Source organism: Pseudopipra pipra, chromosome 8 (genome assembly GCF_036250125.1).
Source record: "Pseudopipra pipra isolate bDixPip1 chromosome 8, bDixPip1.hap1, whole genome shotgun sequence".
NCBI classification, from domain to species: Eukaryota; Metazoa; Chordata; class Aves; order Passeriformes; family Pipridae; genus Pseudopipra; species Pseudopipra pipra.
The window spans coordinates 18,465,407-18,488,921 of NC_087556.1; the positions used below are offsets into that span (position 1 = coordinate 18,465,407).

Here is a 23,515-nt window from a genome sequence, read left to right on the forward strand (position 1 = left end):
CTCTAGATTACTATTTCTATATTGTCAGGATCTTTACAGCATAAAGGCATCTGAGCAGATACCAGCCAAACACCTCCGGATTCCCTCTTCACCTGTAGAAAAGAATAGTGAAAAAGGAGATCTTTTTATTTTCAGTGATTGCTGGTGCTGTGTTGCAGCAGACGTTCTTCTGTGTTGGGACATGGCATGGAGGAGTGGATGAGATCAGAGGACATTGTTTCTGCTGTGTACATACACAAGGTGGGAAACTAGTTAAAAATAGCCCCAGATGTATCTCCTGACCAGCTTCCACCAGCTTACCATGTTTATCTATAGACTGAAGTGCTATAGGTTAGCCTTAAAACTGGCTGTGGAGTCAGCAGGTGATTCTGATGTTACAGGACTGTTACACAGATAGCCAATGGGCCTGAGAAGGAGGGCGTGCATCAGCCTTGTGTCTATGTTAAACAAATAAGTTTTAATTTTAACTGTGCATCTGCTGAACAGTGCACAACCCCCAACCTGCTCCTCAGTAGCAGCAAGCTGCTGGTCAACATTCATAATCCAGTGATGATGGGGGGGTTTTCTCAGTGCCCAGTGGGGCACAGCTTGAAGCAGGGGACAAGGTTCTTACCTGCTCTTTGCAACCTGTGTACTCTCTAGCACTGGCTTGGCCACCTGGCTGATTTGTTGCATCCCAAAGCAATTGAAACATGAGGGAGCTCAAACAGTTATTTAAAATTGGATGTGCAAAACTACATAAATCAAGCTGCTAAATGTAAAGCCAAACATCAATTTGACATGCACTTCAGCCATGCTGAAGGTAGTAGCAGCTGTAGTCACCACTGGGTTCTCATTTCTTCTTGACCTTGTTCATCACCCTATGGAAAGATTCATATTTCATTTTACTGCCATACAAACCAAAATGTTAAGCCGATAGGAATGTGATCATTAAAGCTCGTTGGAAGCTCAATGGATTTTATAAATTGAAATACAATAACAATTTGTAGTCCTGTTTTGGGATGGGATCTGTAGAGCTCCTCTGGAATTCTGATAGCATAGCTATGATCTGAGGTTTTGAGCCAAAATTGGCTTTGGGTCCTTTTTTTTCCCCCATGCTCCAAATAAGCTTGGGAAATAAAAATCAATGTTGGACTTCAGAATGTGGAAAAAAAAATTATTATTGAGAATTTCTCTCTGTGAGGGTGTGGGAACTGGTCTTTCCCCTTCCCTAGTTTTTCCTGTAATTACGGATAAAGTTCTGTATTCAGTGAAGTCAGAATATAACTAGGACTTTGTGTTTAGATGACTGAAGGGCACACAGCTACAATTACCTTGACATAGAGGTCAATGTGATCTAATGTTTCTAATGTGATCTAATGTTTCTAATGTGATCACATGAAGTGCTTGTTTGGTAGTTTCTGTCGCTTGATTAAGAGAAGTTGTCAAGAGCAAAATGTCAGGAGCTTAAGTGACATGAACAAAACAGGGAGAGAACATAGGGGGTTCTGACAGGAGGAAGACACAACTATGACTGTAAGATGACAGAAACCAGTGGGGAGTGGTAAAATGATTACTTCCATTGGAAGTTTAAGAGGTTAATGACCTGCAGCTATGGATGGATGGAATTTGCATGTATCCAGATCTCAGATGTGATCAAATTGCAGACAAGTTCTAAAGAAAAAAACCCTATAAATCAGTTAAAGGATTCTGGTGAATCGTGCTTTGTGCTCATGGTTTGTGATGTAACCAGCAGTTCTTGATGGTTACAACTGCCCTGCTCACACTCACCTGCTGTTTGCTCTGTATTAAGTTAACAATAGTAAATAAATGGCGTATTAGATTTCAAGGTGATCTGTTCATGCCAAATGAATTTGTCTTGCCCACATGCTGTCCTAATTTAAAACATATGTATTGATTTAAATCCTATTGCTTCCATACATTAAAGTACTGTTTAGATTTTTGCCTCATCAATATTCTTCACCATTTTGAATGGATGTGTAGCTTGTTGTGGGTTTGGTTCAAAAGTGTTCTCTGGTAGATTTTGTGTGTGTGTGCGTGTATTTGAAGGAGTAGACATGAGTTGGACCATGGTGGCGTTGTACAGCACTTAAACCTGTCACCTGTAACCAAAGGCAAAACCTTCATTAGCATCAAAGGAAGTTTAATTGCGGGAAAGATGGGGTCCTTGTCTAGTGAAAATACAACTGGTCAGGAGAAATACTGTATGATAGTATATTTCTCATACAGCAGCATAAGCTTCATAGAAAAGTGATGAAAGTTTTCTGATTTTCCCTGACTTCTAAGGGGTGAAAGAATTTTGTATATAAAATGGAGTTTCTCCCAAGAAGAAATTAAAAAACCCCCAGAACCTTGTGTCAAACTCTAAACAATGTATTTAGACCTCCAAATAAGTAGCCTGGGCTTTTCAAAAGTGCTGAGCTTTGCCAACCCCCACTGCTCTTAGGATACAGCTTCTAAGGCTGAACGTCATTTGACTGCATGTTCTTGCAAAGAAATACTAAGAATATGCAGTAGGTCAAAGTGGTTCCTTATCTTTGTGCAGAGATAAGGGCTGCTGTTCCTCCTAGGAAACAGTGTCTTAGAAGCGGAAGGCTGCACTTCTTATCATTCAAGTATGTGCCATAAAGGGGTAAAAATAGGGACGTTGAGGATAAGAAAGCTGAAATTAAGGCACCTGCTACCCAGAGAAGGAAACTTGGGAATGAAGGAAGACTGAGAGTCTCTTCTGTTTTGAATACTGCAAATCTTCACTTGCAGGAGCAAACAATTTGCCTGTAAAAGCCTCTGAGATTATTGATATGAGAAAAGGCTTCCTGGATTTAGAGTCCTGACTTTATCATGCAGACTACATTCCATTTACAGAGTTTTACAGAAGTTGAAAATGTCAGAGTTGGCTGAGAGAATTAGATTTCAATAGCTGTTAAACATTTGCTGGACATCCTGAATCTCCATTGAAAATCCTTTCGTTTGTGACCTAAACAGAATTGATTAAACAGAAAGGTTGAAATAAGGTATTCAAACTGTATCACATTGGCAGATAATGTATAGTTCATTCAATCTCACAATATTTTAATCCAGTATTCACTTTGCCATGATATGTAATGCTGGCTATTTACAATAATTGCCATTCTCTAAATGACAATTTTCCTTTAAAACAAGCAGCAAACCCCAAAGCAGCCCCATACCCTGCTCCAAACCTTGTTTGCAAGGATTTTCATTTGCATCACTGCTGTACAGATTTACACAGAGCAGAAAAAGGGGGTATTCTTATTCTCAGAGATTCTGCCTTGTATGCTACCTGCAGCCACATTCTGCCACTTTCATCCCTTCATAGTTATATATCAAAGTAGGCACACCAGCATCATCCTTATAAAGAATGGAGATTGAATCCAGTTTGGTTGGAACACAACAGGCCTTGGAGGCTTTCTTTGGGTTTTGGAGATGCACCAGAGTTTGGACAATAGCATGTTTTGTTGGGGTAACGTTATCTGTCAGAGGGAAGAAGCAACCACCTTTACACTCAAAAGCCTCATAATCTTTTGGTGCGATGATCCAGGAATCCCAGCCAATCTCTTCAAAGTTCACATGGAGGGAAGTTCTCCGGCAGTGGTTGGCCCCAATGCTTCTCTTGCTTCTGGAGGAATGCTGGTGCAGCCCAGTGATGGCCTTTTCCTCTCCCTGTTCGTCCTCTTCAGATGAAGTGTTGTTCTTTCCTAGCTTCTTTAGCACACTTTCTTGTTCATGAACAATCATCTCCCGGAGCTCTACTTTGGTCTCTTTTGTTCCATTGCTGCGGTCATTGGAGAACACCATTAACAGGGGCAGATTTTTAGCATCCGGGGCAACACTGATATCCAGCTTCTCACAAGTGAAACCACTCAGAACTTTACTCTCTATAACAACCTCTAGCTTGTTTTTAGTCTTCAGTTTGTCTGCTCTGACCCATCTTTTCACAGCGCTGGACACTTCAAACATCTCCCAACCACACTTCTGGATATTGTGGGAGACAAGGAAAGATTTGGTACTTTCTTGGTTTTCCCACTGTCCATCATCTAGAACATCATAAATGACCATGGTGCCTTCCAGCCTAGAGAGAGACTCAGCTTCTCTGTGACAGGAGACATAAATTCTCAGTTCAGCTCTGGTGATTTCCTCATATTGTGGAATAGAGATGTTGAAGAACAAAATGTGTTTCTGAAATGGATTTTCTTCTGGTGAATCTAAAGAAACAACATCTGCAATAGGAAATTAAAGCATGTGGTTACAGTGCTTCTGACTGTCCAAGTAACTTGTTTTTAAAAGACTCAGGATGTATTTTGGGGGTAAAATAAGAGCATGGTGACACAGCATTAAAAAAAATTACTATCTTCTGGCCTAGTTTCAAGGGCAGAGTGTGAAAAGGGAAATGGAGGTCCCTGATGTTGGTAGTACTTCACCAAGATTGCATAGCCAGGTGAGTGTGTGGAGCATAAAGAGGCAGCCTAGAACAAACTGTGGATGATGCTGGTAAGTATTCACTACATAAATAAGGTATGTGCACAGTTTTCAGATTTAGCAATTTGCTAAAGATATTCTTACACAAAGAATTCCTCAAAACCCCTATGAATTTCCTACTCTTATTATCATGCAGCTGGATGAACTGCTCTCATATTCATATTTAAGTGTCTTTAAGAACTACCTGTGCTGAGGCTTTTGTTGCTGTCTGTAGATAACTTTGAAAGCAGCTTGGATTACTGGGCATTTCTGGTAATAGAAAAGTTTTTGGAAATCCTAAATTGAAGCTTCAGGGTCTATCTAAATTGGGACTCGGTGATAAACAGCCTTTCATGCCCAGGTCCCAGTCTGTTCCAGACTGAACTTGTATGGGTTTGTTCATATGTTTGTTGTCTGCAAATCTATGCACAGTACCAGCAACTCTGCCTGGGGAGGGGTAGATATTTGTCAGGAAGATGAGACTGGCAATGTTTAGAAGTCATCACTGATGTCTATTTAATGCTCAATGTAAACTAGCTGCTTAATCATGACTGGGTGTTAGAGCAATTTTATTTGGCTACTGCTGCCGCTTCTTCAGAGCATTTACCCACAAAAGCAGTCAGAGAGGAGAGTGAGATATGGAAACTATAATCTAGGTCATTCTGTTAAGGTTCCTTTACATTTCAGGACTAGGGCCACTAATTTGGGAATCTGAAGTTCTCTGTAGAGCTGTTACCTGTGTATGTCTATTTTTCATATAAACAGAAACTTCAGTTCTCCTTGTTTCATTTTTGTCTCAAGGATTGAATTTGCTTACAACTTTTTTACTGCTTCTTTTGATGGAGCTTTTAAAAGTCTATTTAATGTTACACAGACAGGAATCTTGAACATTTTAAGCTGAGACAAGCATGACTACCCATTTTCATATAAATTTTTCTGTCTAATCCAGAATTTTGGAGGAGCACTGCTGTTCATTTCTTGGATCCAGAGACACGTTTCTCAATTGGTTGCTGTATTTTTTAAATATGCACAGAGCCCACCTGAAAGAAGAGCTCTCTAGCATTGATGTCTCAATTACAGGTGATCAAAAGTTTGCATTCTAACATAAAAACTCAGTTCCAGATATCTAGGGTTGAGAAACATGATTCATGTAAACTGTTATACAGTCCATCATCTCAGTTGAAGTGTTTGAGAAGAGAATATTGTACAGTGAAAATATCAAAGAAGAAAACTAAAGGTAATTGTATTTTTTAAAGATTGAAAGAAACTACAGAGCAAGCATACAATCCAAAATTTTAATGTTTCATTTCTAAAGAATCTGTGGAAGTCAGGCACTCAGTTTCTTCTGAATTTCAAAAGAGTCTGAGTATCTGCTGTCCATGAACTTTAAAAATTCTAGTCCACATATTTAGGACTTCTCCTACCTTCAGTACTGAAGCTCCTTACAATATTGGATGCAGGGATGGAGGACTTGTCTGCAGCATATCTGTTGTATAAATCAATCATGAACTGTGGTGGTTCTTCTTTGGTCTTCACTTGTGAGGGGACTCTTGACAAATTCAAACTCCTTTGTAAATCCGTCTTCATATTCTCCAGGAAAGATTTAAAGTCAAAATGGGACTCATCTTCTACTTCCCCAGGATCATGAAAGTGTGCATCAGACTTTCCCATAGCTGATAACTTGTCCCAGTCTTCCAAAGGCTTGCCTCTTGTCAAACAAGCAATGATGTTGAAAACAGACAGTGCAGCTAATACTCCAAAACAATGCATTTCTTCTATATTTACTTTCTGGTGGAGAGACAAGAGGACAAGGGTATTTTAGCTGATTAACAGTCTTGTTTCATTACAGACAGAGGAAAGAAGATGTAAGGCTAACAACTGGAATGCCCTTTGCAAATCACTTTCTTGTGCTCTTTTTGCAGTCTGCTTCAAACCCCAGCCTCTTGTCAGTTGTCAAGCAGATTGGTCGTACACTTGCCCTTATCAGAGTCATTGATGCCATGCTTCAGCTTCTGTTATCTAGCAAGGCTCTTAGTTAATGAAGATTCTGTAAACATCTGACAAACACATGTGGCTGGTGGGAAGGACATTGTATATTGTAAAGAATCCACATTTCACTTTAGGGTCATCTTTGCTTAATTACATTCTTCTATCATTTCCTTGCCAACACAGAGAGAAGCTTTCTTAGGGACGTAAAGATTACACTGTTTTTATCAAGACTAGAAAATAGAGATCTAGAACAAAATCACTCTATTAGCTATTAGCAAATAATATCTGAAAAATCTTTTTTACAGACCCTTCATATGCAATCAGAAAATCCCCAGTCATTTGATGGAGACATGTGATTCTGCAATACATGATCTCATGACAATACAAACAACCTTAAAACTTGTTTCCGTTTATCAGCCAAGAGCTATTGTTTGTACACAGTGAAATATCTGTTTTGTGTCAAATTTGCTTCATGTTGTTTGCAGGCTTGTCCATTTTCAGTTTGATTCCTTTGGTGTATGGGAATTTAGCCTTGTTTTTATAGTATCTTATGTAATATATTTCATAGATTCATCATCTCAATCCAGTCCAAGAACAACCCGTCATTTTTTCCCTGACCTCAAAATGAAGACAGAACTAGGCCTTCTGAGGCCACACGGAAAGTAAGAAGTCTTTCTGAAGATAGAGAAGATTATCTATGAAGATACTGTATCCATGAGAAGAAGGGGCCAAGGCAAATTAATTTCTCACGATACAGAAGAAAAAAACAGGTCTATTTAGAGACAAAAATATCACTATTTATCTTAATGAATGTGTTATGAGTTAATCTAATGATACATAATTGCTCTGTCTGTACTATTAATGCATAATTTTTTCTAAGCACAAGTCAATTCACACTGTACACGTGCCATAAAGTCTGAATAGTATTATGAGCTGTTTACATTAAAAAATCTCATTGCAAAGATGCAGTCAATATTTTGCTCTTTCAGGCCATTCTTCTCTAGTTTTCCAGCAGTGCATACACAGCATTTCAATTGATCCCAAACTTCTGAAATGCTCACTTATGTGTCTGTTCAAGTGATAATTGGATCCAATATCCTGCTTAATTATGTTCTTATGACATAAAGTCAAAATAGATTATTTGGCATTGACCTTGGTATCCTGCATAGCAAGATTGTTATGTTTTACTCAAGGCCTTTGTGTTTCCACTGCATTCATAGTCCAATTACCTGTGTTTGGCTAAACACAAGTTTTTAAGTACCTCTGGACTTTACCTGAACATGTCAAAGAATCAAAGATTTCTTCAATTTTGTAGCACTTACTCCAAAAAATAATCACCTACAGTTAAAAAACCCACGGTGCTTCATTTATTATTTCACTGTGCCTGACTTTACCTTCTAGATGGGAATTTTTGTAACTTTCTGGCTAGTTTAAGGAGTTCCATAGTGCTGACATTTTCTCCCTGCTGAAGTGCTTGCACAGTGTAATCAAGTTACTTCTCAGTTTGCTTTCTGATAAAATAAACAGATTGTTCATTTCAGTCACACAGGACATTTTCTCTAACTGTTTTCTTTTTTGTGTCTCTTTCAGAATTTTAATGTCTTTTTGAAAAGGTGAACCCCAGGGCTACACGTGGTTTTCTGGTGTCAGTCCATCAGTGTCACATGCAGAAATCAAATCTTTCCTTATGTGGTTCACTATTCCAGTGTGTCTCTTTTCAAACCTTTCATTAGCTCTCATTACATAGCATCACCTTGAATGCTCATACTGCACCATAAATCCATGATATCCACAAAATTTTTTTAAGAGTTACGGCTTTCAAGGGTGCAGCCTTTTACTCAGTAGGAGCAGCCTCCATGCCTTGCGCAGAGGTACCTGAAGTTCTGCATCTGTCTGCTCTAAAATGAACTTTAATTACATAAAGTGCAGCTAGATCAAGCCATCTCACCTCTCTCCTTCTGAAAATGCTGTGGGCGTTGCTATGTACACACTTCTAGTTCATACATAAAGATGTTACACAATGTCAGGCCAAGTGTCAGCTTTGCAGAAACTTTACAATGAATAGTTTAATTCAGTGGCAATTCCTTTTGAAAGCTGTAATTTGAGGTTTGGAGGGAGAAAGTTGTTAGTTCATGTGATACACAAATATATTAACATTGTCCAATGGTTTCTTTTAATTATGCAGCCTCATGCAAGTGAATTGAAATACTCCACAAAAACCTAGGTACATTCTAGCTGTTACCTCTGGCAATTAAACTGTGGCCTCAAAGAATGAAACTGCATTTTGGGAAAAAAAGTCCTTAACGCTTTGCTGGCTAGTATCAGCTGTTTCCATGTTTTATCTGTCTTTAATCATCCCATATTAGTATGCCCTCAGTTTTTTTAGGATTAATTAGTGGAATTATCTTGACCTGTGTTTGTCAATAGTAACTTCCTCTAGAAACCTAAACATTGAGCAGAATGGTTTATAGAATGTTCATAGAAATAAAAAGATCTGTTGGAACCAAGAGAGTAAGGGTATCAGTGTCCTCTGGCACCAGCTGACTGCACTTGTGCCATTTCAAATGCAAAGTTTCTCTTTCCAGATGAAGACTGGACCTCCAAATACCAAAGGTCCAGAAAGGAGTAGCTTAAATCACTAAACAAATAGCGGTAGGAGACCTTGTTTGCATTAGAGAATTGACCAGTACAGCTAAACTTCAAATGAAATAAGCTTTACTAGTAAGAGATGTGTATTCCTTGTGTAGTAAGGGTATTCCTTGAGAGGCACTACCTCTCAAGAGGTGGGAATCTGCACCACCTTAGTATGGAATATTGGCAGCAGAAATTCCATAGCACCTTAGCAGGATAGGAGCCTTTCAGTTATTCAACAGAAGGTAGTGCATGTAGTATCCTTCCCCTAAGCAATGCAATTCTTAAAAGGATAAGATTGTGCGTAAGGTTAGACTGTCTCTTGAGCAGGAAACGTTCCATATCTTGCACTATGTGCCACCTCACAGACTTCAGAGGTTTGTTCCACTCTTGTGCTGCTTATGCTATTGTACAGCTGGTGGGTGAAAATAAAGTATGTGGCAACTGTAACCTAGCACACGGGGACACTGATAAAGAGGACTGACAGACACCATGATGGAACATTAGCTCTTGAAGGAGTGCTGCACTTACAAGGGCTACCATAAATGTATCAACAGGGGATTGTGCAGGAGTTAGAGGCACACAGAGACTTTATTTCTATAAAGATTTCTAAAGGAACCACTGCCAAATGTTTTCCATTTTGATGTTCATTGTTTGAAAAGAAAGTTAATGAAAGTTCTGGAAAGAGTTCAGAAGAGAGCTGTGAGAAATTGTTTTGAGGCTTCGAATAAGAAACCAATCTATTTAAATCTCAGCCAAAATGTAATTTGACCCTACTCACTACACTAAAAATACACAGTGAAAGTATTTTGTATAATAGATAAAAAGGATCTAATATAATAGGTTACAGTAAGATCCATTGAACTGAAGCTAAAGATCATCAAATCCAGTCTAGGATTAAGCCACTACATATGAACAAAGAGCACTAACTTTTGGAACAACTACTTGTAGTCCAGTAGAGATATTCTATCACATGAAACCTTTAAAGCCAAATTTATGCATGTTTTTCAAAGATATTCCCAAGCTCAAAACAGAAGTTCCATAGTGCATGGTGCAGAAACTGCTGAGCAAAGTTCTTTGATCTGTGCTATGCAGGAGGTCAGTCTAGATGATCATAGTATTTTCTTCTGTCTTTAATCTATTGAAGTGCATTATGACAAGCTTAACATGTATTTACATGTTTCCATCTAATTAACAGAATGCAAGAGAGTACATTTATAGAAAGACAATTCAAATATTTTTAGATACTACTGTACCTTTAATTTATTAGCTTTTGTTAAAAGCATGTAACAATCTAGAGGATATAAAGTATAATTTACAAAAATATAAATCTTGGTTATTTTATTTTTAGTATTTCAACATATTACTATATTGTATGTGTTACTCAGATAATATGTTTAACAACCTGAAATACTCCAGCAAAACAAAAATGTGGGATATTACATGTGTTTTGTAGAACGAATCATATATTAGGGAAGGATAACCAAAAATGGCTATGTTAACATATGGTTTATATAAAAAATTATGAACTATACTTGCATTCTGAAGAAAATATACATTTTAAGCCCTTTATTACAGCATTTTTCAGTATAAATATGCAGAGAGAGAGTATGAGTGTTTTAGGCAGAAAGTTTTGATTTTTGTACAAAAGTGATATTCTAAAAGAAGCCTGCCTCTCCAAGTTCACTTCCCATCTTCTTGGTTAACTGAAGAGATAAAATAGTCAGAAAATAGCATATAGAAACATATTTTAGTCCTTTAATTATGGAAAACTTTACACTTAAATTTCTCACTAAACACCAGGTATCTTGGCTAGGTGGGTTAGGAAGATATCTGTAAAAGTACTGAGTTCCTGGAAGATAAATAGGAAGGCCAAATGATGGCAGTGTGACATATCCTTCCAGGTGAGCACATGTATCATTTTAGTCCCTCCGCACACCTTCTGTAGAGGAATTGTAGACTTGCATTTGTTCATCAACACAAGTGGATTCATTTCTCATTTACAACTTCCCAGTACAGTCAGGCAGGATGTGTGGGTCTCACTCAAGGTGTGTTTGTATGAACTTTATCGGCAGGCACAAGTTTCAACTGACATGTTGGGATATACCTTTAAAACAACATTTTTGTTCTCATCTAAGAACAGGACACTGAGTGAGCTCATTTTGTCTGGAACGCAGCAGGGTTCTGGGATGCCAGGAATGATTCCTACTGCTTTTACGATGCTCTGAATTGTAGCATGATTTGATGGCCGGACAATCTGGAACAGAGAAGGAAATAGTTATAGCTTCATTTATGAGCAGTGGCTTCCTCAGGTGGACTTGGAAAATTATGACAATTATGGCTTTTTGTTTCTCAATACAGCAAATACACGTGATTGATGCAGCACAGTCAGTCCCTCACACTTTCAGCTTTCCTGTGCTGGGTGTATCCAACAGATATTTTGTGTCCCTTATGCTGCCTTCATAAATACCAGAGGAGGGCACTGGTGGCACAGCCAGCAGTCAGCAGCCTGAAGAAAGAATGTCCCTGAATGTACCTGCTAGATGCTGGAGGCAGACATGCAGAAGACTAAGGTGGGCCATACTTCTCAGTTGCAAGATGTTATATTTTTTTTCCTTAACTTCTTGTCTGACTCGGAAAACGGGTTACTGTAACTATTTCCAAAATAACTATCCCTATGTTCCAATAGAATTTCTTCTCATGTATGCTAACCTAGAATTAGTTACTTTTTCCAGGAGTAATTACTCTATTTTAAAAGAGCAGAGTACTCCAGAAGTAGTGTCCACAGGAAGGAGTTAGTTTAGAATAGTCAAACAACCTCTGATCTTTGCTTCCCTCTACCTTCCTCACCCGGCCTTATTTTTCTTTCCACCCTCCCTGCCCCAAGAAAGCCTAAAACTGGGAGAAGATAATAAAAAATCTTGCAGCTTTACATCTATACACTATTCAGGGTACTGAGCCAGAATTTTAGTCCTACTATTGATTCTTGGATGCAGTTAACAACACAAAAACAACACATCTGAATAGAGAAGGCAGCCATTAGGCATAAGAGCAGTAAGAACAAGGAAAGGAAAAAGTTAAGATATGTAAATAGTATACTGCTTAGTAGTTTAATGTAACTCTTTTTTTTTTTTTTTTCACAAGCTACACTATATACAGACAAGCACAGGTTTACTGGTGACAGATCCTTGTCATTGCCTCAGCATAGCATGGAATGCGTGTACTTCATGAGGCAATAGCATGGCAAGCAGTCCACCAGTGAGGCTGAAGCTTCAGTGATTCCTGTTCAGTTATCATGCTTGAATACTGTCCCAGCAAATGACTACAATAACAGTAAGAAAGTTGTGTTAGTCATATCAGGCTTTTTTGGTACAATTTCGTGACTTTTCTCATATCTGCACGTATCTGCTGTATGTGGCACATGGAATCTCTCATCGCTATTGGTACGCAGCAGTATATCGGGTGGAAAATGACATCTGTGGGAAAACAGATAGGGACTCTGCACACCTCCACATGGAATTAGATACTTCAAGTGAGAAGAATTATTGTCTCCTGCGTCTTCTCTTTTTTTCAAATATATAAGTATATGCAAAACATGATTTTCCACTTCAATATGAAAGGTTATGTAGTCCATGGATAGAACAAAGGAGCTATTTTTCAGTATAATTCAGTTTTGATACATTCACATTAAGTGTAACATATCAGCAAGTCAGATACAAATCTTGATTGCCATTAAGGCTTTCTGATCATCCTTAACTAAGCCATTACAAGGAGGAACTGTGAAATCCATCCTTGACCCTTTGGGGCCCCAAGACAGCACCCCTATAGACAAGTCCTAACAAGTGACCAATCCTGCAAAGTGCCTTTCTGTTCATTAGTATCTGTTCATTAGTATATGTTAGCATAATTAACAAAAGCTTGGTCTCTCTTGTCTCCCTTTATCTTTAGATTTCAAAGCTGTGCACAGAAAAGCAGCAGTGAGGTAGCCTCATAGCTCCTGTGTGAAGTAGAAATCACCTTCTACCCACATTGGTCATGCCAGCAAACCTGGACAGCAAGAGAGAGACAGAAGGAGTTCTTTTTGTGTTTAAGCAACTGCAGAGTTTAGAAATTCAAAGAATTAGGGCTTCTAGAATCAAGTTCTTAATTTAGCCTTTACAAAAAACCTCCTGAAGTGTTCCTAGTGCCTGTGCTATTTCATATTGTTATTTGAAGCAGTTACAGATCACAATGTGCTACTGAAACAGCATTTGTTGACCCCATGCAGTGGATAACCATCATTGCCCTCAGTGCCAGTTATTGACTTACATGATTCCTGGCTATGAACCTGCAGAAGATCCTACTAGGATCTCCAGCTGTGAGTATCTAATATCTGCAAGGAACAAGCAGATGCAAGCGGACTAGTGTGAGCTGCTGCCTCCCAAGACAACAGCACTAATTATGTTTCTAATGCCTGCAAGTGGATACACTATAGACAAAAATGCTTAGAGAGAAATATGCTTATGATGGACCAGTACTCTGTACAAAATCCGGCTGCCTGAGCCCTATATTGACAGCAGAGCCAGACAGCACACCCATCCCGCATCCAGCCAGGCTCTGAATTTTATCAGCCCTTCTGGAAACCTGGCATCAGTGTTCAGTGATCATGGGCTAGGCTTCACATTAGCCTTTGTACCAAAGTGATAAAGCAGAAAGCTTGAAATAATGAGTGGAATGCCCAGTAGTGATAGCACTGAGGAAATGCTAATGTTTTAAATGCTGGCTGCCAAGTTATATACAACAGACCAGGTTCCACCACATGTAGGACTTGAATTTATTTGGTAAATGCAGCACTGCAGCCAGCCATATAACCTATTATTCCTCCTCACAGTTCAGGGAATAAGAAATTCAGCAGTCAGGTAGGTAAACTTGCTGTCACAAAATTTGTACCCAAGCTGTTGTGTACCTAAATTATGAATTGCAGTCATTAAAGTAAATGTGCAGAATGAGGTACTGATACTTAAAGTAATCATACAATGTAATGATTCTCAACACGACAAGTATATGATTCTGTCTCTGCAGTTGGAAATAAGGTATCTGTTGTTCCTTAGAGGTTAATTGTGTAGACCAAATCTTCATGAATAGCTTCAGTGTGATCTTTACTTAGGAGAGCCAAGATCTCACTTGACTGACTTAGAGCATATATGCAAGAGCAAAAGGTATTTCTCCCTCCATAATATTTAGCAATTCTTATGCTCTGAACTGAATCTTCAGTCCTAGCTATTGCTCTTCTTTTGGAAACACTCATTAAAAAAAGCTACACTCTTGAATCTGCCTCCTTTTTTTCCCTCTTAAATATACAAAGCTAACAAAGAGTAGACCTTTTCCAAAGCAAAGCCAATCAATGAATGTATCAAACGCAAAATTCCCTCATCTATGGATCTGTGATTTAGTTGCTCTGGGGTTTTTTGTTTGGTTTTTGTTTGTTTGTTCGTATTTTTATTTTTTTGTTGCTGTTCCTGTTGTTGGCGGTTTTTTGCTTGTTTTGGCTTTAGGGCACCCAGATACAAGTGCAGTCACATTAATTTATATAGAAAACAAGTCTCAAAATAAGAACTAAAGTAAGTGGTTTTAATTTACAAAGGAATCTTTATTATATAGCAAGTAATATTTCTAGATAAGATGTTAAATAAGTGAGCAATATAAGCTTATTCAACTATTCCAGCTAGAAATGGATCCTCTCTTTTATGGTCCTGGCAGCTTTTGTGTTATGCTGTTTTGCTCACAAGAAACCAAATGCGTCAAATGCATCTTTTTTTGAAGGGTGGAGTTGTTTGCTTGGGTTTCTTTTGGTTTGGGTTTGTGTTCTTGTGTAGGAATGGTGCATTAGACTGTGGGTCTATGGCAAATAACCCATATTGCCAGGCTGTGTTTTGCTTTAGATAAGTTAAATGGTGATTATGTTGCATGACCTCTTTACATTACAACAACAACAACAAAGAAGTTGTATGTGAGTCTGTGCAAGCTTTAATTTTTGCCAGACCGTGTATCAATTTATGTACACATGGTTCAGCATTGGCCAGCTACACAAGAACACATTGCCAAATCTGTACACCCTACGGTGAAGTCTGGATTTTCACTGTTCCTGGACTTAAAACTAGCCTGCATATCTACTCTTCCTGAAATCATACTACTTGTTTCAACACAAACATACATCAGTCTCCCTGTATATAAAGTAGGGCAGATTCCTGTCTCAGAGCCTTGAAATTCTCTGCTGTAAAACACTATCCATTATTTATGTGCCGAATGACCACAAGCAAAAATGTCAGTAGAATAAACAATCAGGCCATTTGTAGGTAGAATTGCAAAATAATGACAGTTTCTAAATATGCATCTTATGCAGTGCTTCAAATCCTTCCCTCTGCCATCACTTGAAACCCCTATAAAATATTGGTAATTCTTGTCCTACATATGATTACCAAAATTTTTACTTCTTTCCATAGAACATAGAGTGGGAGTGAGCCAAATGTTTGCCTCTCTATTAGCAAATTTCACACTGCTTCTATAGGAGGAATTCAGTATGCTTGGAGTGTTAGAGACACTATGTGCCACTTATGTGGCATTTCCAGCCACATAAGGTAAGTCAACTTTTTTGTTCCAGCTGTATTAACTTAAGTATTTAGAATTTTGGTAGACAAATATCATTGTAATCAGCATTATTGTTTTCAAACGTGACAAACAGTTTCTTAAAGTTAAAAATACCTCAGTGTCACTACTCTGCATTTTTCTTCTAAAGTGGAATAGAGAAATACTGTGAAAGAGTAGCTTGTTTTATTATCAGCATATAATACTTCATACTTCTCCAAGGATAATAGAGTACTTTGATGATTTAGTGGGTGTGACCATATTTTCATAAGCTGTATAAGTCTTTATGTTATGGTTTCAAGATACAAAATGAGAAATTGGAAGATAAACCTGAGATATTTTTCTTATTATTTAGATTAACTTTAAAGAAAACTTGGAATCCTTTGGCATATGGAATATTGCTTAAATTATTTAGGTTGAACAATGCAACAAAACACAGTGAAAAAGGTAAAAATTTTAAGGAAAATCTAACTTAAGAAGTAGTTGGATAGGAAGAACAGTAGGCCTACTGTTTGCAAAGTGACAAGAATAAAAATACATACTACCTTGGGCATTGGAAATTCACATGCCCCTGCACAGTAGTAGGCATCAAATGACTTGGGAGATATGATCCATTCATTCCAGCCAATATCAGCAAAGTCAACTTTCATGTATCTTCTTGAACAAATCCTTGGCTCATTCCATTGTTTTCGCCTTGCTTTCTTCATTGTTTTCTCATCAAAATTTAACACCTGTGACTTTTTAAATGTTTCTGTGTTTTCTTGCCCTTTTCTCCTTCGATCTTTGCGTGAAGCTTTTGGTTTCAAGGATCTGTAAGCATTCTCCCATATGTCATGCTTGTTGTATTTATTGTTGTTATAATGTACTTCTGGCAACTCATTGTTCTGAATTGAGCTGGTGAGGTACGTATCCCTCCTCACCCGAGTATCAGTAGAAGCATTAGGGGACAGATTTGGGTCCCCATCATTGGAAGGAAATGGATCATAACGCTGTAGGGTGCCTGCCACACTGTTAGGTTCAGAGATTGCAAGATCATTAGCATAAACTAGTATATAAGGCAAATGACTGGTGACCTGTTCAGGGAAGCCTTGATGTTTCTCCCCAGAATCAAGCTCGGCACAGAGAATGAGCTCTCCAGCCCTTTTTGATTCTTTTATGATGTGTGAAATGTCCGTTACATGCCAAGCCCCTCGCCTTTGAAGAAGCACAGTGATGTTCCCTTTAACTAGTCCATAGGCAGAATTCTGGTGGATGCTTTGGAAAATGAGGTTGAGCCGGAGGGCCGGAGGCAGGTGAAGGAGGCGGCACGATGAGTTCTTTGACCGCTTACAAAACACTTCCCGGTGCCGAGGGCGTTTATCAACATAGAAGTGAAAACTGGCAGCAAGGATCATCTCTGAATCCTGCATAGATGTCAGATTGAAGCAGTACAAGGGCTTCTGGGCCAAGAATTCTGCAAGAGAGCAAGAAAAACATAAATATATTTCTGAGACCAAAAATGGCAGTCAAACCCTTATTTCCATTTAAGTGAATTAACAAATTTTACTTTTCACTTAAATCATTAAGCATAGTGAGCTTATCACTTCAACTTAAAACTATGTTGAACAAGAGGAAAAACCCTCTTAAATATTTAAGAACAATATTACAATAATATCTGGACTGTTCACCATACTGGGCATCTTTTGTACATATGAGGGATAAAACTCTTCCCAGAGATTTTTAGTTTCAGAGTGCCTTTCATTCTAGGCAGGCAAGAAAAGCAGTCTTTCCTTCTATTTCATTATAACAAAGTCAAGCTCAGAGAAGCTGTCAAATTTGCCTGTGGCAGAGCTCAGAGCAGTACCTTGCTGAGTATAATAGCAGAAATCAGATTTACAGTTAGTATTCAAGATGGTCTAATCTAAAGCTGACTGCAGATTCCTCAAAGGTCTCCGGGTGCTAACTCTGTGGGGAACAGCATATGATGTTCATTGTCTGTAAACAGTGCACAAGAGTAATTTCACATGGGGGCTTGATAAATAAGTAGTATGGCACATTTTGGGGGTTGTTACTCTTATGAGCAATCCTCCTTTCCTGTACACATCATGTAGGTGCTTTGTTTAAAGCACTGTAAAACATACTTGGTTTCTAAGGCTTCTGTTTTGATCTGCTTGAAGTTAGTGACAACTACTGTTGAATAGGAGCTGACTCTTAAAATTCAAACTCCATTTGAAACTGCTTCTTTTTAGCTAGTTGAACTATTTGTGCTCAGCTTACATCTTCACTGTCCACTCAAGGAAGAGGAACAATTTTACACTAATAACTGTTTACACTATGTTTATTTAAACAGTAGAAATATTTCTTAGAGTGTTAAAATGTAATCCCAGAATCAAAAGACAATGCCTTCACAGTCTATCATTGTGAAAAGCTGCTTTTTAAAAAATTTTTACTAGCTCAACAGTATATGGGAAAATGGTGGCAGAATTGATTCTTATTCTCCCAAGCTCAGAGTGCTACTTAGAATGCATCAAAGGATTGCAGTGAGTAAGTTTGCATCTTTAATTAACCCAAGTGGACCAACCCTCTGGGAGCCCTTTCTGACATACCTGAAACATCTCTGGCAGAAGAAAGAAAAAAAACTACCCCACAACAAACAGAAACCAACAAATCCCATAGGCAGGCTTCCCAGAAACACACAGGTTTGATTTCCAATGCACTATGGAGGAGGAGCCACAGAAATTTTGAGAACAACAGAAAGGCAGTACTATTAACTGCCACCTGTCAGAACATTCTTCCTTTTAAGCACAGTTTCATTTGAAAGAGGGAAATTAATAGTGCTACATCTTACAAAATTGGTGCTTGCTGTCTCCCAGTTAATGCTGGATAGAACAATCATTTGGACTAAAGAACAGCAGGTTAGCATGTTCATTAAGCCCCTGCCCACACAGACAGTCTGATGTTCAAATATGCAATTCCCATCTACATCATCTGTATTTTGTTCCTGATACAGTGAAGTGGAACAGCTTGCACTGATGCCCACATAATGGTTTCAGTGGCAGAGAGGCTCAAAGAAACACAGTATTCTGTGATAAAACCTGTTTGTTTCTGTCAATGGATTCCTATTAGTAAGCTTTTAATTAACCCTAGTCATATGCACAGGTGTTTATACTATGAAATAACATAAGAGTTTAGATTCTATTCAAGTCTTAGAAGCACAGAAATGTCACCAGGCTACTGATTATTTCTCAGGGTAAGCGAGAGAATAATTGTAGTACTCCCTTTAGAACACCAGGATTTATTAATATTTGTTCATTTCAGAAGGCAAACGTATTTAAAAAGAAGTCTATCCACTGCTTCTCTTCACTTGAGCTGTGTACAGTTTAATTTTCTAATATTTCTTTTAGTAGTAGAATGCTTCTAGCACCATGAGCTCTATAGATATGGCTATGAAGCATATGCATTATTAGGATAAAGATGTTTCAAACATCAGTGTCTCAGTGTTTCAGATGGGAAAGTAACTTATAATGATAACTCAGAGGATGAGAGGTTGAATTAATCTAAAATCTGCATTCTAGAGTGAAACAAACCCTTCAAAAGTCAAAATTCTTCATAGAACAGAATAAGAATCTGTGATCCTGAGCTCACTCAGGCTTTTACCAAGCTGTCAACAATGCATTGTTACATTTTCTAGGTCTACTTTGAGTTGAACTGTACTAGATGCGTACATTAAAGTTGCTAGCTGTATACACTAAGAGGCTGATTGTATCTGCCTCTGATCACTGTAGACATCTTCAAGTCAGGAATACAGGCAAGTTGTGTGGAGGATACAAGCAAGAGATTGGTAGGGGAAAAAAGGCAAGTGGCCAAAGAAAGGAAATACTAGCTTTTAGTATGTAGCCCACATGGAAGAATGCTGCATTGCAGTAAATGAAGATTAGCAAAACAGATTTACATGGTACATAACACATCTGATAACACATCTGTGAGAAAGAAATATGCAGAGAACCTCATTTAAATTATTTTCAGTGGTGAAATTATGTTAAAGCAAGGCTCTAGAAGCCAGAATTACAGTTCCCTGGTTAATCTTGATTTGGTTTTCTTGCCCACATGCATTATGATATAGTCTTAATTAAATGGCTGCTTTTTCTACTATTCACAAAGGTCTTTGCTTTGTTTAGCACAGAGGATTGATCGTGTTCAGGGAGTGAGCTTGAGCTGCAAGAGTCAATTTATGGGGAAGTTCCATGGCTTAAGCAGCACATTGCTGCCATGAAGATTAATTCTCCCCTATCTGAGCAATTTAGGTGAAGTTGTACAATACCTTAATATTTCACATTTGGTCATAAACAATTATTGACAGAGTAACTAATGTCAGCCAATTGCTGCTGTTTTCTAGAGCTACAAAATTCCCTAAAAACTGTAAAGCACCTAAAGAAATAAGAAACTTGAGAAATTAGTTCTTAGACTGTCTCTCAGCTGCTTATCAGAGAAATAATGAACTCTTGAGAGCACACACAAAACTGAGCTGGGAGGAGGTCATCAGATGTTTGTGAAGTACTCTTCCTGAAGTGGCAAGCACTGCTACAGGAACTGAAAAAAAAGAAGTTGTATTTGGAACACATGCAAATAGCAGATGCACGTACATTTCAAGTGCCTCACATTGAGTATGGGGAAATACTACACGCTCAGTAACTCAGTCAACACCATGTAAACCCTGTAAGGGATATGTAGGATGGCAATACAACTGGGTAGTTTAGAAGACCTCAGAAATGCATATGACAATGGATAAATTTCTGGAATGATGTTTTGTATCTCTGGAGCCTTCATCTTGACAACCATAAGTAACGCTGATGCTTGAGTGTGCCCTAACAAACAGCTTGAAGCAGCAGGATAGGAACAGACAAGTACAAATTTTCTGAAAGGTGTATGATAAAAAGAAAAAAAGAAAGAAGTAAGTCCATTGCTTGGGATAATGAAGAGAAAATTACTGTATCTGTAGTCAGTTTTTCTTATCTCAATAGGATCAGAATTATTATCCGTATTTTATAAAGAATGAATGTTCAACATCTTCTTAGCAAAACATGCAATTTTCTTCTTTCAGAAAAAAACACTATAATTTCCCAGAGAAGATAAACATGCTATCAAATAAGGTTCTTCTCCCCTCCCTCATCTTGCATCATTCTATGGTTAATTTTAGAGTGTTCACCACTTGCTTGAGGAATTACAAAGAAATACAATTTGTTGTCATAACAAAGGAACACTGCAGAGGAGCTTCTGCTTTCATGAAATGTTACTTGAGAGAGGTGGGATCCAGTAGAGAAGGTACACAGATGGGACAGAGGAGACAGGAGTTTTGGACATAGGGGTGCCTTATTTCCATTGCATGGAAAGACAAGTTACTTCTAGACCTTTCTGCCTTGGTTTCATGATCTGAAAAATGAGTGAAATAATATTGACTTGTAACTGGCCAGCACGGTCTACCTCTGGGTAGAAAATGCTGCTAATTTATTGTTTTAAATTAGAATTAGAATTACAACTTAGAGTACTTAGATGCAAGTAACTTGTTCATCAGATTAACTGAAAAATGAAGAAAAAGAATTTAGTGCAATTCTTGCCTTGTTTCCAAATCTGTCCTGTGGCCTTATCTGGGTAGCAGCCAGTATCAGCTGATTGGATCACAGAAAAATAAGTTAGAAGGAGGTCATGGAATAACCATCCACAGTGGAAGTTCCTTCCTAACCACTAGCTAATGATCGAAAGCACGACAATTTATTTCTCTCCCAAATGTCTGCAGTTGCTTCACAACCTAACTCCCAGAATTATAGACATTTTCATTTCATTCTTATCCTTCCATGGAGTCTCCTCCTCCTTGAATATGATTACTTTTTAATATTACAGTTGACATAGGATAGAAATTAAGTTGGGGTGCACAAGAGAATATGAATTATTGTGCAGTATCATAGTAATGATTCCCTAAAACACCGTATGCTGCATTGTATTCTATATACGAACCTTAAATGTAGGAGAAATAGATTAATTCAAAATTTGCTTTTGTGAATTTCAATCCATCAGATTTGTCTAAAAAGAATAATGAATATTTCTGATGAGGTAACAACAATTAGCTTTAGAAACTGATACAGTTCTTATTTTAAGAGCTAGTTATAGTTAAGTATGGACTGTAAGAATTAGCCAAAGAAGAAAGATGTTTTCCAGAAAAGACACTTTGAGTGTCCTTGGCAAAGAATAACAAATTTAAGGGCTATTAGCTACACAAATCTCCTTTTTATTATTTAATGTAAGATTGGGATAATGAAAGTGTAGTTTTGACATAGTATATATGTCTCTCCACCCTCATAATAAGCCACATAAAACTGGGAAGAGGGAGGTCAGACATATGTCTTCTCAAGTTTAGGCAGTGCAAGGTATTTAAGATGCCGAGCAGTTTTAGGCGGTCCCGTAGGCGGCACTCTTCCTAGCAGGAACTTGAGAGCCTGCGAGCAGAGCCGGAGGAGAGGACCAGCGGCCGGAGCACTCTCTACAAGTTTCATGCTCCAAGTATTTCTGAAAGAATCTTTCGACCCAGTGCGATATCCGCTGGGAACGGCGCTTCTTTTGCCGATGGTTTGCATTCACAGCAACGGCGGCTTTCCCGAGGAAGATACTCTCGGGGGAGGGAAGGGAGCCAGGGGAGATGGGAAGCCGTACGCAGAGCGGAGGGGAGACACCCTGTCCGTGTAGTTAGCAAAGGTCTCCCCAGCATTCACCCAGCGTGACACCCCGCGCTGTCCATGACAACCTCGCCGCAAACCCATCACTTTAAAGCGAAAGAGGAGCGAGGGGGCTCCAGCGGTGCCCCCTGCGCCCGGCCCATCTTACCCGGCCTGGCTTTGAAGCTGCGGACCGTGTTGCCGTCGCCGGGCCGGCTCCCTTCCCGGTTGTACTTCTCGTAGAGCTTAAGCATGTGGACAGCTACCATGTCCTGAGCGATGCTGCCCAGCGCAGGGGGCGGCGAAGAGCCGCCGCGGGGGTCGCGCCCGGGGGCGGACGAGTGGCGGGCGGCCGGCGGCTGGACGGGGCAGGCGGGCGGGCTGCCCGCGCCCTCCCCCGCGGGCGAGCTGCAGCCCCCATGGCCCAGGGCCCACAGCAGGAGGCAGCAGGTCAGGCGGGCGGCCATCGGGGGATGCTGCGGGCGGGTGGGCGCGGAGCGGCGGCGGCTCGGTCGCTGCCTGCGTCTGGGGCTCCCGGTTGGCCCTGCCGCATCGGGGCGAGGGGGCGGCGGGGCCAGGGAGGGAGGAGGGAGGGTGGGGGCGGCCCCCCCACCCCCGCCGCTGATGCCGCCTCCACCGGGCCAATCCCCGGGCCCGGGGGCGAGGAGCTGCGGGCCGGGGGCGGCGGAGCCGGGGCAGCTCCGGGGGTCCGGGTGCAGGGGGAGTCGCGGGAGGGGACTCTACATTCCTCTGACTTTGGGCTTTCCCGCTCCTTAAAGCTTAGCGGGAAAAGGATCTAAATTAATTAGCGCCCAGCCGCCGATGGGAGGCACATGTCACTGCCGCCGCTGCGGCATCGAGCGCTGCGGCAGGACGGCACCTTGGCTGCCTGCGCCAGCGGGGCCGTGGGGGGGGCTTGGAAATAATTTCTAAAAGATAGGAGCAAATAGGTACCAAGCGGGCAGGCAAGGGGTAGGAAAGGTCGGGAGGGTGGGTGGATGGCGGGGACAGCATGACAAGGGAAGGGTGCGCACATACGTGCCGAAAGTGGAAGACTCTGCTGCTTCGATCGGCAGAGTTGACAGTGCTGTCTTGTAAAGGCAACCCTG

At 39.7% G+C, this 23,515-nt stretch overlaps 2 protein-coding genes and 1 long non-coding RNA gene across 3 annotated transcripts; 1 reads left to right on the forward strand and 2 right to left on the reverse strand.

The window, feature by feature from the left end:
* Window positions 1-116: 116 nt before the first annotated feature.
* Window positions 117-7,272, forward strand: LOC135418009 (uncharacterized). Its single transcript, XR_010432293.1, has 2 exons — window positions 117-240; window positions 7,034-7,272. It is a non-coding gene; the product is annotated as an uncharacterized LOC135418009 (long non-coding RNA).
* Window positions 2,159-7,054, reverse strand: GDF2 (growth differentiation factor 2). The gene is made up of 2 exons (XM_064662789.1): window positions 5,901-7,054; window positions 2,159-4,238 (listed from the first exon to the last, which is right to left on the reverse strand). Exons 1-2 carry the CDS (start codon window positions 6,244-6,246, stop codon window positions 3,298-3,300), a joined length of 1,287 nt encoding a protein of 428 aa, XP_064518859.1. The 5' UTR covers window positions 6,247-7,054; the 3' UTR covers window positions 2,159-3,297.
* Window positions 7,273-10,331: 3,059 nt separating the features above from the next.
* Window positions 10,332-23,226, reverse strand: GDF10 (growth differentiation factor 10). The gene is made up of 3 exons (XM_064662788.1): window positions 22,576-23,226; window positions 16,266-17,173; window positions 10,332-11,353 (listed from the first exon to the last, which is right to left on the reverse strand). Exons 1-3 carry the CDS (start codon window positions 22,871-22,873, stop codon window positions 11,162-11,164), a joined length of 1,398 nt encoding a protein of 465 aa, XP_064518858.1. The 5' UTR covers window positions 22,874-23,226; the 3' UTR covers window positions 10,332-11,161.
* Between the last annotated feature and the right edge of the window lie 289 nt (window positions 23,227-23,515).

What these genes read in the sequence shown, in the direction of transcription:
- GDF2 (XM_064662789.1), bottom strand. Translation starts at nt 6,246, where the DNA reads ATGCATTGTTTTGGAGTATTAGCTGCACTGTCTGTTTTCAACATCATT. An exon ending in AAGGAGCTTCAGTACTGAAG is followed by an intron (nt 4,239 to 5,900) that starts GTAGGAGAAGTC and finishes TTCCTATTGCAG; the next exon opens with ATGTTGTTTCTTTAGATTCA.
- GDF10 (XM_064662788.1), bottom strand. Translation starts at nt 22,873, where the DNA reads ATGGCCGCCCGCCTGACCTGCTGCCTCCTGCTGTGGGCCCTGGGCCAT. An exon ending in CAGCTTCAAAGCCAGGCCGG is followed by an intron (nt 17,174 to 22,575) that starts GTAAGATGGGCC and finishes GCTCTCTTGCAG; the next exon opens with AATTCTTGGCCCAGAAGCCC. An exon ending in GTGAATTTCCAATGCCCAAG is followed by an intron (nt 11,354 to 16,265) that starts GTAGTATGTATT and finishes TCTCTGTTCCAG; the next exon opens with ATTGTCCGGCCATCAAATCA.